Source organism: Microchirus variegatus (assembly GCF_963457635.1).
Source record: "Microchirus variegatus genome assembly, chromosome: 4".
NCBI lineage: Eukaryota > Metazoa > Chordata > Actinopteri > Pleuronectiformes > Soleidae > Microchirus > Microchirus variegatus.
The window spans coordinates 26,893,534-26,909,659 of NC_139805.1; the positions used below are offsets into that span (position 1 = coordinate 26,893,534).

The 16,126-nt window shown below is 40.9% G+C and overlaps 1 protein-coding gene across 2 annotated transcripts in view; it reads right to left on the minus strand.

Annotated features, from left to right (window-relative positions):
- The window catches only part of fnbp1l (formin binding protein 1-like), a 31,340-nt gene that overhangs the window by 9,621 nt on the left and 5,593 nt on the right, over positions 1 to 16,126 (minus strand). For both annotated transcript variants that reach the window (XM_083888708.1, XM_083888707.1), the window contains exons 2-4: positions 1,989 to 2,104; positions 871 to 921; positions 623 to 770 (exon numbers count right to left, since the gene is read on the minus strand). In XM_083888708.1, coding sequence (XP_083744834.1) covers positions 623 to 770; positions 871 to 921; positions 1,989 to 2,104 — 315 coding nt within the window. The remainder of the gene's footprint in view (positions 1 to 622; positions 771 to 870; positions 922 to 1,988; positions 2,105 to 16,126) is intronic.

The window sequence follows — 16,126 nt, forward strand, 5'->3', positions numbered from 1 at the left end:
GAAGGCAAAGAGCTGACGCTGCAGCCGCAGATTAACAAGAGTTCAGTGGCTGAAGCTGTAAAACAACAAACCAAGACTGAATTGCACTTAAAATATTTTACAAATACGTTTAATCTGTGTTAAGAAATCTAAATTCAGTCCTTTTCTGGGCTGTTGATCGTTTACAGTTGTACCGTTTTCAGCCAGAGGATGGAGTTTGCTCGGTTGTCATGGCGATGCATTTGTTGACATGCACTGATGACAACCACATGACTGTGTTGTACCGTGGGTGTATGTGGTGTCATATCCCAGTGAAATTTACTGGGATATTTGATATTTTGTAGCAAAGAAAGAAGAAGAGGATGCTGCTCTTCCGGTTTTTGGATCTCTGATGTTCACTGTACAGCATCAACAGATGGTGAGGGAAGTGAAAGACAGATGGTTAACATCACATAATTCATCCTCTTGAAGCCAAACGGGGGGGGGGGGGGGGGGGATGTGTTTTAGAAGACGGCTACATCCGTTTCATTGAGGGATGCAACAGGTTTTTTGGGCGACTGTGGTCTTAATTCAAAATAAATGCACTGAAGTGACATTTTGCCTATAACACAAAGAGAAGTACGAACTCGATGGTAGAACTCACATGCTTCCTCTCAGCTTTGAGGTCCAGGCTGTATCTCATCAGCTCTCCATACACCTTGTGAGCCATCTCCTCTGCCACCACCTCCCTCTGACCAGCATAGTCATTGAGTTCATTCAGTATGGAGTAGAACGATAGACATGATGTGAACCTGTACAACACACACGAAACACGTTATACACACAAACGTTTCTGGTGTGTTAATAAGGTATAAATGCCACTAAAAGAGCAGATCGATCAAGTCTACCCACCGTGGCTCCTCTTCCTTAGAGCGTTTTGGACAATATTTCTTTACCAAGTTCCTGAAAGAGAAGAGAAAAGAGAGCAGGCCTGGAGGGTAAAAAATACAGTCTGATATTTTAAGAATGGTAGAGAGACAGGGAACAGACAGACAGACAGACGCACAAACCCGCAAGGATCTCTGCGCATTATTAAAGATGAATCAAAGATTTTAACATCAAAGTCTCTGCCTGTCCTTTCCCTCAGGCTCTGACAATCCCTCGTGCAGCAAAGCAGCGAGGTAATTATTTATCTCGAAAGCAAAAATATGTAAGTGAGTAAAACACTGTGCGCGCGTGTGTGTGAGTAAGAATTCATGTACTCTGAAGGGATTCCCCTCTTTGAAAACAGCGACCAGTGGGATTCAACTGCTTTGAATCCGTTTGGGATTACAACAACAAATACAAATAAACAGACAGTCAAAGCCAACATTGACATTTTAAAGACTGTTTTTGACTGAAAATGTCCATGTCGGATATAAATCATTAAAACTGAATAGTTTTGAGAATGATTACATGGATTATGAACGCAATCATCATTTTCAGCCCTACATCACAGCTTCCCTTTATCACAGTGAGGCTTACAGAGCAGCATTTTACTCACATAGCACTGGTACCGAGTTGTCAAACCCCGGACAGATATAATGTCACACTTTCTGTTGTTTTTCTAATTAGCAAAAAACAGTGTTTCAGTTCAACAAAACAGCCGTCGCCAACTAGAGTCGACTGCTGGATGGACTTCACTTGATGAGCTGACTGACTGAGTCACTGTTGGGTTTGGGTGTTCCCGTGAGAAAGAAGGACATCAGCCTGATAATGAGCCAACCTCGGACAAAAAATGAGTGCTGGGATTTATTTATATTTTATTGCGCTCTTCTGTGACTCGTATTTGGGATGATTCACAAATTCAGAAACCAAGACGAGGACAAAAACACTGGACCATGTGTCACTGAACAGCTTGACGTTCACTTTCATTCACCGAACCACATTTACATGTGTTAACATTTGCTCTTGGTGACATCGCGTGGATGTCAAGCACATCATAATCAGACACAATTAGTACACATTAAACACTGCATGTGTGTGTGTACCGTAGCTGTTTGGCGTAGTTTTGCTCGATGTCCAGCCTCTCCTTAACAAACTTTGCATAGCGCTCCAGAAAATCAATCCCCCACTGAGTATGTTTGTCCAGATTATCAAACTGGTCCTGCAGATGGAGGAGGAAGGGGGGGGAAAGAAGACAAGGGGAAAATTAGTACATACATTTGATTAATATGAAAGTGACAGGGCAACAAAAAACACATGAAAACGAGAGGTTTCAAAGAACTGAGCGTGAAGTATTTCAATTCAGGGTTACATGACTCTGCAAACTGTTTGCGTGAAATCAAAGTACCTTTTTCCCCAGCCAAATAAAATTGACACGTCAGCAAATTCATATTTACAAGAGGCAAACGATAAGAAAAATATGAGCTTCCCTACTGCAGTTCACAAGCTCGACAAATTACAGGCATGAGGAAATGATGAGGTAAAGAAGTGGAAAACTGACTTTGAGAAGGGAAGAATGGATGAATAAGGAAAGCACTCGTTAAAGAAATTCCAGACTTTAAGCACTTTAGGCACTTTTATCAGGATTTAAAAGCTGGACATATTAAACAAAGCAAACCGAGTCTTTATCCATACATTCACGCTGGATACTATTCAACCTATGTGACAGACTCTTTGACTCTCAATTAAATAACCTTCTGTTGAACTTGCTGATCTTTCTGTGATTTAGATCATATGCAGTTCCTGTAGGTAAAATAGCCATGGATGTGCAGAAAACCACTGGACAAATGTAAAAACGATCCCAATGGACATCCGTGGACACTGCGAGTCATAATGCACTTCCTGTTAATGTGATTAAATTTAAATTTGAGTTCTGAGTAAATGTCACCTCACACATTCTCCATCCCTAAATTTGAGGAGGCGTTATTCTTTCTCTCCGAGGGATTTGTTCTGCTGATTGTACACGTCTAACACAGAAACCATATCCTGTAATTTCCCTACAGATAAAATGCCACGCGGAATAGTAAATCAAATTACAAGAGTACAGCGAATGTTTTATTCCCCCCCACCACTCCGCGTAATGTGAATGCCATTAGAATGAGACAATTTTTTATTATAAACATAATTATGAGTAGGACAATCAAATCAAGTGACCGAGTTAATCATTATCAACGACATATCTCTACCCTGTTGGTGTCAAATTTTGTGTTTTCAGGACAGACAAACTGCCAACAAGGGCTCTACTCAACTGGGAAAAAAAGAATTTACAACTCCCTGAACACAACATACACAAACACACACACACACACACACACACACACACACACACACACACAAATGATTACAGCCGGTGGTTTGTCGTCAGATGTCTGTAGTGACACCCTCTTCCCACCATGTGTTGTGTGTTTTCTGAGCAGATTAAGGTGTAGTTTAGGGTAAAGGGTTACATTAACAAACTGCATGAGCTTCAACAGACTAAGTAATGTGACCTGAAAGTCACACAAAAAAAGACATTAGTTTTACGATTAATAATATAGAACAAAAAGGCCATTTCACATGTTTCCATTGTTGGCTATTGTTGATTTATTTCAATGTAAAATACACCATAACTTAAGACTACATTGTGCAAGTACACAGAATACAGAATATGAATATACTATTACATTATATTGCACCATGTTTGTGTAAAACCTGACAGAAGACAGAAATTAATACAAATCAGGAATTGACACCGTATTGCAGAAAATAAGCTACAATGCACCAGCTAATCCAAGGTTGTTGGCAGAAATTGAAGGTAAAATATTTATACCCAACTTTAAGTGCACAATCATTGTATGAGGCGTTGCTTTTCATAACCCCAGAATGAGACTTGTATACTGAAGGCTGCATAGGGAAGGGTGAGCGATAATCGGCTGCAACGTCGTCATGAAATGTCAGTACATTTCACATACTGCATCTTTAAAGGCCTGTGTGTTGACCATTTTGAACTACAGGGGAAATCTCAGTTACCACAGGACAATGTGGAAATGGAGATAATCAATCCAATATGCCATTATATTTATCTGTGGACACTGAAATCATGGTATCCAGTCACATGTGTGCTGCCCTGGCTACCACCCTGAATGCTTCGCTCTGTCTTTATGTGCGTGTGTCTGTGTGTGTGCGTCTAAGGCCTCTTCTGGAGTCACCATGGGAAATATGAGAAGGTGCTTGACAGGTGACCTTCTTGTTTGCTCTGTTATCATTTTCTTCAAATACAAAAGACAGCAGGGAGACTTTCAAACACAAGTGCCAAGCTTTCAGGCTCTTATCAACTTGGGAGAGTTGAGCAGGGAGAATAAGTACTTGTTGGTTGAGGGTGATCAATAGGGCTGAACAATGACTCACAAAAATAAATCTCAAATTGAAAGACACAGCAATTGGATTAAGATAAACGAGTGTTGTGGTGAATATGTGCTGTTCAGATAAGAAAATGTGTTTCATTTATTAAACAGACTCCAAACAAAGTCAAAATGATCATGATTTGAATATATGCAAACTATTTTTCTGCTGAAGTGATTTTATATAGTATCAGGAAATAAATAACCAATTTTGGGTCACTGTAATCCAAAAACAGGGGAAGTGGACAACTAAAAAGTGTGATGTTTATTTTATGGTACAAACACACAGATTTAGTGTAAAATGAAGTGAAGATGTGCTGCAGCAGAGATAAGCGGTCGGTCTTCCAGAAATTATAACACAGAAACTGTTTTTGTTCTCTGCATCTTGGTGCACTGGTCCCCTCTGGTAAATACCATCTATGAGCAGCCTGGCCAGTGTACGAGCCGGTCCACCTCTTTATAGCCGGCGTGTCTGCCTGTGGTTGCAGCCGCCTGTGCGACAGTGTCCATGAATAAGTAAAAGAATATGAGCTCATCCTGTAGTTTGTGGCAGGCTGAGCACAGACTGGCTCACTGGGGACATGACAACATCTATGGGCTCAGTTTCTCTCCGCTCACAGGGAGAGCAGGAAGAGGACGGGAAGGATGATGAGGGTTACAGCACAGCTGAATCTGGAAGCTACAATTTGGTCTACACTCAGTAACCCATGCTGCTGCTGCTGCTGCTGCACCTGCACTGTAACTGATATTTTCCATTCAGAGAAAACAGTCTCTTATTTTCTCTGGTATTTGCGTCTCCCACAAAATACCAACGGTTCATAGTTATTACTGCAGTGTTTATACTGTATGTGCTCGGCCACTGCAAAGGCATGAGGTCACAGTTTCATGACCGTGCAGGGGGGCAATTCATGTGAAATGAAGGGAGAACAGGAAGTGGGAGTCTCAAAGCAACGCTGGAACCATTTTCAGACGTGAACTTTGAGTAATGTCCGGAGATTTTGGGTCTGGACATCCTCCAGAGTTCGCCGTTCACATATGACAAATTCAGTGGGACACTGTCTGGATGAGACTCGTCCACACCAGCAAGAGAACCTCTGGAGGATCAAGGCGAGGGGGTGGTGACTGGCTTAAGCATGCAGGAAGCAAGACATTCGCCCACTCTCTCGATGTGGATCCTCCAGAGTTCTTCCTGCTGCATTCTCACATGAACTCAATCGGATATTGACCAGAGATTGCAACAAGGGAGCTGAATAGAGAGTCTCCCAAGAAGAGTTTGGAGCATATGTGAAAGCAGCTGTGGTGAGCATGTTTATGCCACTGCAGCTTAACAGTAACTAAGTAACATAACTTGGGATTTTGTAATGGCAAGAACTTGGTGATATGATACATATCCCCATACAGGGATCCAAGAGCCATGTATTGCAATTCTTCCCACATAATAGTCTATTTTAAGAACATCTCTCTCAGTAAAAAATAACAAAGTTAAAACGCATAAACAACACACCGTTTTCTTTGTCTAGTGAGAGGAGCGGAAGAAGGGGGAGAGAGCCTGCTGCCAACCAGTGGTTGGAGATTTAGATAAAACACTAAACCACTCCAAAGAATGTTTTCATTTCGATACAGTGCTTTAAAAACATCAGTGCAGTATTGTTCCATCAAATTATACAAGCTGTAATATGAGTGAGTACAAGCTGGAACTTACAGTGATTTTTCTCCAGACTGCACAATAGTTTACCTTTATTTTCATTATTATACTTACTTTTTCTTTATTTGAGAACCTTCACAATGACGTCCAAAACAAACTAGCCAACAAAAAAATATCTTGATGCATAAAAAAAACTATAAACACTGACAAAGCTTTAAACACAAGCTTTGGCAACTACAGCAAAGGGTTAATGGACAAATAAATATATGACCACTCTACACATACTGGACCATTCAATGACCAGGGTCCACACTTAACATGAGCTGAAGAAAAACAAAACAAAAGGAGTAATGTTTGTGACACGAACAATCGTACATGGCTGACCTTTAAAACACGAACAACACGAATACTGAATAATCAGACCTGATATCAGCTGGGCTCTAATACAATAAACAAAACAATAGCCATGTTATCCAATAGAACATCCTGTCACATAATCATCACAATCACGAAGAAGAAATGCCTTTATACTGGTACAATTGTTACAATAAATACAAAAATACAATTATTCAATTGATTTCCTGAAATGCTACATGTTCAGACTTAAGGTTTTATAAATAATATAATATAAACGGCAACATAAATTATGTTTGGACTCATTAAGCCCCCAACCTTCTTCCAAAGGGACTATTTTCAATGTTAATATCAACCCAATAACCACTAGTGGCCATTATCACTACAATGGAGAATTCTTTGATGTACCATTTCATGCCACGGTGCAATCCCAAAAATGGGTCACAGGTCTGTTTCTGCCGAGTTCCCACTGACAAAGCCACTGCTCCGCTTTAATGAGCTACCATCGCAGAGTGAGAGAATAAATTAGTCATTTAGTTCCCAAAAGAGGAGGGCTGAAGACAGCCAGTGTGGAGATTCCACTGTGGAGACGCTGTGATAACCAATGAGATGGTCCAGGCAGCCCCTCCTCAGCCAATCCCGGTGCCAGGCAGCCTGGCTGCAGTCCATGAGAGACATCAAGGTTAATTAGCACCAAAATTGTTGCTAAGACAATAAACTAATTAAACACTGTGGCATTCCAGAGCAGAGTGAGTGCAGACACAGACACACATGTAAAAATGCACACATGGCAAAGCACACACAGGGTGGGAAATGTCATCTTGTCTGAAACACTGGCATCAGACATACGACCCCCAGGCTCAGTCTGCAGTGGGTGTGCAACTGTGTGTGTGTGTGTGCACTTTAGTAAGTCTGCGTTCATCTGCTTCGTAAACAACCAGACAAAAAAGGTCTCTTCCAAGAATGTGGTGGGAAAGAGAAGACAGTCTGTGTGTGTACTTTACGGCTTTATGGCCTTTTCGGGCACAAACACTGACCTCGTCATTCGTCAGGAGACCAGTCGGCTACATGAAGACCAAAACCTGGTCCTAATGAGGCAGAACCTCATTCTCTGAAGAACCGGTTACGGTACGGGATAACGTCTTTGTTTCCGTGCTGTCCAAATGATTCGACGTCAGTGCAGTGTCCTAAGAAGGATAGCTGTGTGTATGTGTGTTTACAGGGCATATTTACACATTGAATTGTGTAAACCGATCTTAAGACATTAGTAGAACTGTTACAAACATGGGTTCTGTCAGGTTGAATTAGCACTTTATAGACCTAGATTAATGGCCAAGGACGTTAGATTTTCTATGTCAAGAGTGCAACTACAACGCCACACTGTATATACGATTTCTCAATAAAATAATAACCACTTGCATAACACAATATGTTCTTTTCCCTATAAAATATTAAAGAATATCAAAAAGAAAGGACATCTTTTGACATTTTTGCTTGGCCATTGATAACAAAAGTAGTTGCAGATAACTTTATGGAAGAATTAAAGATTCACGTTGTCATTTCCCAGAATATTGCTTACACAGATGAAATGAAATACTGTTGGCCATCACTTAAAAGGACAGTTAAAATACTAAATCTAAAATACAGAAAGTTCCATTTGCATGAGGAAAAGTTATTATTCTTTTGTTTTAATGAACGTAACAGAAAAACGCAATATAACATTTACTGCACTTTATTTTATTTATTCTTCCAGCAACTTAAGCTGTTTGCTGTGAAGCACTTTGGTCGAGTGAAGGAATGCGTACAACTGCAGGTTCTCATGTTGTGAAACCATTTAACACACAGAACTTGGCTCATAAGAGAAAGACTCTCCAGTTACAGCAACACCGAGGCTTAAACCTGCAGCTGATAGTGTGGAAAGCAGCTGAGGAACCTCGCTGTTCCTCCTGCCTGCAGAGAAGTCAGGCTCGACAGCGTGCCAGAGCTCCTGTCTGTTTTGCCCATAGATGGTTATTGGAAACCTTTCAGCACAACAACCTTTTAACATCAAATCCAACTCTATTCAAATCCAGATGCTCTGAGCGAGGAACAAGCAATATGCGTGTGTCTGTTTTCTACCAACTTCCACCTTTTACCTACTGGTGCATTGGCCTATATTCACAGTTCAAGTATTTACAGGTTGATTCAACTGTGACTAAAATAGCTTTTTTTCTGATAACAGCAAAACTATGAGACCTTTAGAGAAGTTGCACAAAAGTTAATACATATCATATAATCTTTATACGCAAAAGTGCTGTATTATGTTGTGATAACAGGACTTAAAGAGTGTATTATGTAAAAATGCCAACCCTATACAATGAGGTGGTTTTCCTCCTTACTAACTGTAGTGTAAGTGTTTAAAGTCTTAATGTGACTTCCTTAAATTTATCATATATGCCATTTCCAGTAAAACTGTATTTTTCAATTATGAAGTCAAAATTGATGGACTAAGGAGATTAGTTCTGGAATCCAGATCTACCGCTTAGAGCAGGGAATATTAAAGCTCACCTTGAGAAACACAGTGAACCACACCCGAATTGGGCTTTAAACAAAATTAATCTTCATTACATACAGATGCAGGGATGTTCTGTCCAATCTTCTACCTACTCCTTTCTTGTTTTTCTTACCTCCCCTCATAAAGCTTCTCTCCCAATGCCAATACTCTTCTCCCGCACACTCTTCTTTCTTTTTTTTCACCCTTCAACACACAAACATTTATCACTATTGGTACTGCCCAACACAGTCTGTTTTCATGACTACAATACTCCAGCTCTGCACAAACACAAACCAACCTGGCTATATACACAAAACTGGAGAGGGGATATGTGACTCAGTTGTTCCCATTATACTGTATATTTCAGTGGACTGAAATGAATCAGAGTGTGATCACATTATAGATGACGGCGAGCTGCTACATGGCCTGCAGACACTCATTCTAAGTCAGAATATGTTTCACAATAAAATCTGCCCCAAGTGGACAGTTCAGGATTGAATGCACCCAATCTGTAGTCAGACAGGCTAAAAATATAATAATGTCTGCATAGTATTCTGAATATAAACATTAAATCTGATCACAAATGACCAGTTTACATTTGTCCACTTGAGATCAACATGTACAACAGCTCATATCTTTGTGTTTGTTTACGTCGGTTCAAATGGTTTAACCGAGGAGAATAAATGGGCATCTCTTCCTTCTATGCAATGGCTGTAGATTTTATCCTGAGCCTGCGATGACTGCGGAGATGAATTTACACTTCACAAACAGCTGTGCGTTGTTAAAAGAGGAAACATGTCTCATCTGTTTCACATCACCGTCGGATAACTTGTGTTTGAACAAAGTCAAAGCTATGACACTGCGATCACCCCTAAAACTATGTTACAGTAATCTCTCTTGACAGACTCTCCAGTGGAATGTCTTCCTTTTCTTTTTCCTCAATTGGAGGGTCAGTCAAACGCCATGGCCGATCTCAGGCAACGTAACAGGAACCTGCGCTCATTCAGGACATTTACGCACCAATAGAAAACATTATGTTGAACATGTTCTTCCAAAATTGTAAAGTCAGTCCAACACCCTCATATAATGCGTTTCCACCTGGTAACGGAGCAGAGGCTGACACACTTGTGCTTGTATATTAAGTCAAGGGCAGTAATCTAATTGAATGGCACAGTCAACAGACAGCCATAGCTCGACTTAACTGTGCATGGAACCACACCGACTGTGTGCCAGTACCAGCAAAACTGCACATGGGAGGACTTTCCTAAGACTCAAAAAGAAAGTAGATGCAAAAAAACCTTGCTAATGCTTAGAAATATCTTAAACAGAGAACATCACTTTGATGCTTAAACTACCTGCAGGCTTACTCTGGGCAGTAGTGTGTCACTGGATGGGGATTAATACAAAAAAACTACTAAAAATATGAAACTAAAATCCCTGTATTTAAAGTACCAGACTCTCCCCATGGTCATATGGCGTTATAGGTTTCAACGAAATATTTCTTATGGAAGAGCAATTTTCTTAAGCAAGCCAGCAAGACTGAACAAGCGCACACGTCCGGGTTGAAGACAGTTCAGTCAAACATTAACCCGATCCAGCATATGCTCCATTAAACAAAAAAATAAAAACTGTATAACTGTGGGCCTTTTATCTCAATGAGGCAAATCCAGTCACAAGAGAACTAAACTATATATATTTAAATGTATTTTTACACCTTAAAATTGCACTTAGTATTTCCATAGAAATACATGAAATACATGACAATAAAGCATGTTTGTGTTGGCTCACAGTTTATTCAGAGTTGAGATGTTGCTCCAAGCACAAACCCAGTGACAGTCACACTTTGACCGGTCACATATCCATCAATACATAACAGGTTTTTACTTTGCTGACTGGAAAGAATGACACCTGGTTTGCAAGAGAAGGGAGAGCACAGTGAGACACACAGCAAGAAAAGACACATGAGTGTCATGTGTTGATAATAAACATGGCTGACTCCATCATCTGACCTCTTTTACCACAATAAAAGCTTTGTTTCTGCAGCCAGCCTTGCATACACATAGCGTCTCTTTCCTTCTCTTTTAATACAAACAGAATATATAAATCCAGATTTGTAGGTTAATGAGCTACATTAAGGTGAAAAGACAACAATTCCCACTAATGACCTTCATGTCACTGCAACAACAACCCAATTTCTTTCCTTTAGCCCAACCCACCATTATATATGTGTACATTAGCAAACAAAAGCACCAGGGTTCACTGTAACAGTCTCATTAATTAGCTTAACATGAATATGCTGTTTTTAAACTGTATTATACTACAGTATTTTCTGCCATGAACATACAATGTAGACTAGACTGTAGACAGACCTGGGTGGGGGAGCATTGTGTGTATACACCAGCAGAGCACAGGTGGACGGGGACAAGTAGCATTTATCCGATCAAACTGCTGAACAACCAGGTTCTTTGAGCAGTGAAAATCACTTCTGAAACGTTATATGGGCTCTTCTTTTTGTTTTCACTCATACTCCAACCTGTTTGCAGCCATCTGCCTTTACTAATACAATGCTGCTGTTGTGTGACTCTGTCCTGACTTAGAAAGAATCACTTCCTGTGTGCAGCACAGGAATGAGTTGTGTGGCACTGCCTGGTAAGTTTAATTAGCATTGTGAACTAATTTGACAATGGTTTGAATCCATTGTGAACTGTCATTTGTTTATATTCAATAGTTACACAGTAAGTTCAGAACCAGTAGTAAATAATAACTTTACATCTGGGCTTTAGGGCTCACTCCTCTATTCCCTCAATATTAATACCCGTTTGTGGTAAACACAAACATGGGCACTCCTGTTTGCTGCTGGCTCGTCAGGTTTCATAGCAACACGATCCTCTCTTTTGTCATGTTCCTCTGCTACTTCACATTCACACCCTGACAGACTGGTTAGGCAAGAGAGAGACAGGCAGACAGAGAGGAACTGACAGGTGATTGGACATTCAGACAGATATTAATCTAACACATGACCATGCCCTAGCAAGCACAGGATACAACCAACAGTCAGTCTCGTGTGGATGTCAAACTATGTTAGTTCTTTAGGCATGATGAGAACTTGCGGAGCTCTCTGCTTTGCAAATGGTTCCAAAATAGCCTTGATCTTACTTGGTGGACGCATCTGTTATATTTCAAACATGCCGTTTGTCAACTTTAACTGCTTAGGTCAGCCTATCTTCAAATCTCTTCCTCACAAAAAACAAGCCAACGAGTCCTGGTCAATCCTGGACACTTACTCGCTCAGTTTTATTTGTTAATGACAAACAGGTCCCCCTTGTCTCAAGTCTGATTTTGACCACTTGTGAGGGCAACCTTCTGACACTGAAGGTCATTCAACTATCTGATCCTTAAAACACTGAAACACAGAAAACCCTGTGTTCAACACTACAAGAGCTTTTTTTATTTAAGTCTCCAAGACGCCAGATGTGTGTCGGGATGACCTCACTTCACAAAATAATCGTGTTTGCTTGGCACACATACCGAGATACACATTGCCTACACATTTTACACACAGACAGGGAGGATGTCTTGCTGCTGCACTGATTTCCATAGTTCCACTGTTTGCCTTAAAACTGCCACAAATAACATACTTTTAAATATGCTTCCATACCAGTGTGCCCAATGCATATCCATCTACTGCGAAAAATTTCACAATAGAAGTCAAATACTTGAGTTCTTTTACTATGTAATTTGTATAGGACGTGTGTGCCCCAGCTTAATTAATTGTTATATGAATGTTCACCAAATGGCAAACACAGCTGGCCACATACTTTTAGTCATACAAAGACCGCATGAAGGAACTAATGGGTTAAATGGAGGGTAGAGCCAAGAAAATCTTTGCAACAAGGAATAAAATTCAACTAATCCCAAACATAATTGCATATATTGCAGGATGGAGCAATGGCTGGGCCAAGGTGGTGAGAGAGAAACATGCACACATGCACTCTATTAATCAAAGTGTTTCCTGTGTGAGTATTCAATATGAAAGGAACAGGATGTGATAATTATTGTATTTTCGCGGCACGGTACAATGAGCCTGGTCATCAGACCATATGTGCATGCTAGAATACATGCGAACACAAAACAGCTCAATTCATTTAAGAAAAAGCCACAGGACGTCTGATTTATCTAACCGCTGACTCAAGTCCCATAATCTGTGTCATGGTTAGGCATGAGGCTTCCAGCTGTGTGAGTCACTATGTTGACCATGACACCTTCTCCTCACACTGTTCACACTGGTTAGTGTGGCTGTCTTTGGGCTGTGTCATTTGGTTTTGGTGCCAACAGCTGGCATTATTTTTAGACAACATCACAGTTTTAGTCAATTTAAAACCGCAAACCAAAGACATATAATTTGTGGGAGAATAAAGATTTTCATTTGCTTGTACTCAGCGGCAGGTGTTTGGTAGAACACATGCATCTGCATAGGCATTCAAATAAATTAATGAGAAACTCGTGAGACTTAGCTGAAAAAACTGACAACTGATATCTTTGTGGACAAATGTGTCCTCAAACCACCTCTGAATATGGTTTCCGTGATCGGATCTGAGGCAGCATTCAGGATCCATTAGGACCGTTCAGACTTCTGTTGAGATCTGTTGCATCCATGTAACACCTTGTTAAAACTAAGAGGGCTTAATGAACAATGGTGAGTCGGGGCTAGACCAACACAAAGTTGTGTTTGTTAAAGACAGCTTTGGGAGACAATGGTTGGTCACCACGTGGGTTTAAATTGCTTCACAAATCACTGGAGAAATAAATCCTGTTTGAGACTACTGTTGCCACAGTTTGCTATTTATACTTGGGTGATTCATGAATTTGAGACTCAACAGTGAGGGGTAAAATCAATGTTCCCAGTTTTCTGGGAGAAGCACATCACATTCTTGTTGAATCTTTGGAGAAAAATGCATCTTTTCTGAATTCAGATTAACACCAGCGATAACAACCCAGCTCATAACAAGTCTGCTGCTCTGCATGTTGACATTCTTTTTTATCCTGCACTCTGCTTACCTGACATATTATGGTATGGTATGGTGTGGGGAGCCAACAGGAACCAGGGGGTACAATGCGCACTTCATGAACAGGTTACCTAGGTTACCAGCAACCCTCCAACCCTCCCCGTGTGTATGTGCAAATGCACGACGCAGAGCAGTTTTATGGGCTTCTGAAACTTCATCAGCCAAATAAACACCCTGGGAAAACTCTCCTGTTGCTACAATTAATATTGTCTCCTTGTATGCAAACAGGCTGCATGTCAGGAGAGGACGACAGAGAGAGGAGAGAGGGAGGAGGAGGAGGAGGTGGGAGTGGGGGTGGGGCTGTCCTAGTTATGGTTGTCCCATGCATATACGCTTTTTTCACATAGTGTCTGTCTGTCTGTCTCATTTTAGAATGGGTTTTGTTGTAAATTAAAGCCACCGTTTCCCATACATGCACTAATGGAACACAAATAGACTCCACTGACTGATAAGGTAGGGTTGTAAATTTGTGCTTGCATTGCGTGTGCTCGATGCAAACTACAGCATTAGCATAGGGGGGTGGAGTCCTTCGGGAACCTTCAAGAAGCTTCCGGAAAATGCATGATAAAAAGACACAAACCTGAGTGAGATGAGTTGATAGGAATTCAAAAAATACCTTAGCGTGATAATGTTATTTGGCTATCGGCCCAACTCTAATCTACAACAACAACAAAAAATCTTAACATAATTGGGACCCCGGGAGAAAACTCAAAAAGCAGCTCCATGTCACGAAAGTCTATTTCAGGCTCTGTGACATTAATCCATTTTAAAACCTTTCCCGTTTTATCTTAGTCTATGGGAAATCCCTCTATAAATGTGTCTATGCTGGAGAATTCTGCCCAAGTCTAAGAGAGGGTTTAGGAATGCATGGTCAAGGCAATGAAGAAGAGAGGGGCAAATTATAAATCTAGAGTGGGATAATGGCAAACATTATGTGAGCCACTTCTTCTATCTTATATGAACACAAACACAAACACAAACGGGACACAAAGGAACTTGATTTATTGTCCATGCCCCAACGGCGGTTGCTAAGGAAAGTAATGGTACCATAGAGACAGAGAACCAGACCTCTTAGCATGGAACTAAACTAACTTATCAGTGGTCTGGAATAGAAGTCTTCATGTGTATTTCCACAAATCAGCTGGTCTTGTGTCAGTCCCCAGAGCAGATAGAATCAGTGCAGCAGCAGTGATGTGTTTACTACACAACAAGCAAAGGACGTCAGCTGAAGGACATCTTACTTCTATGACAGCAACAGTTAAGTTTCAAAAATATAATTGCTGGAATGGAATCATATTGAAGATATATTAAATTAAATCGCCACTGTAGACAAGCTTGTATTGTTCAGACAGGACAATGCAAAGGGTGACACGGTGGATCATCCCGTCCACTGCTGCAAAAATCCAGATATGACTGTTACAAACTAATCTCAATTCTCAAAATGTGTGTATGTCTTTGAACATGTCTGCTCACTGACTGCAACATCGCCCACAATAGCTTGTATATCAAGTATAGTACTGTAAGGCTGAATCCCAATTCCACCCCTTAGCCCTCCCCCTTCCCCCTACCCCTTTGTCGGAGTTCCCCTTGGCCCTCAAAACAGAGTTGAGGGAGCGAGGGGTACGAACGTTCCCCTAAGAAATGAGACACACCTCCATTACGTCATCACGTCGTCCGGACTTGACGCTCACGGACTGCTACATCAACAAGCCGATGCGATGCGATGCTTGTTGATGTAACAATCCTAACAAGTAACAAGTTTGTAATGTTTGGGCTATTTTTCTGTTTTTACGACTGTCAGCTGCTAACCAACGACATCGGCGGCGACGCTGTGAGGAGTGTTCACACACACAGTTACAGCGACTGCAGACCCGCTGCATTACCATAGCCACACACACACACACACACACACACACGGTGCAGAGGGAGAAAGCTGCTCACAGACAGAGCGGGGACAGAATCTCCTGTTCTGTCCTGAAGACGTAACTGTGCACTCCGGCACAATTTGTTAATGTTAAAAAAAATAGCGATAGCAGCTAGCTAACCACTTACGAAAGGAACGCCGGGATAGCATCGGCTACGACTAGCTAGTAATTCAAAACAAACTTGACTAGTGATTCAAAAACACCGTTGACAATTGAAGAAGACCGCAATACAATCATTACACATGACTGTCTTTATTAAAATACGGAAAATACATTTGTGC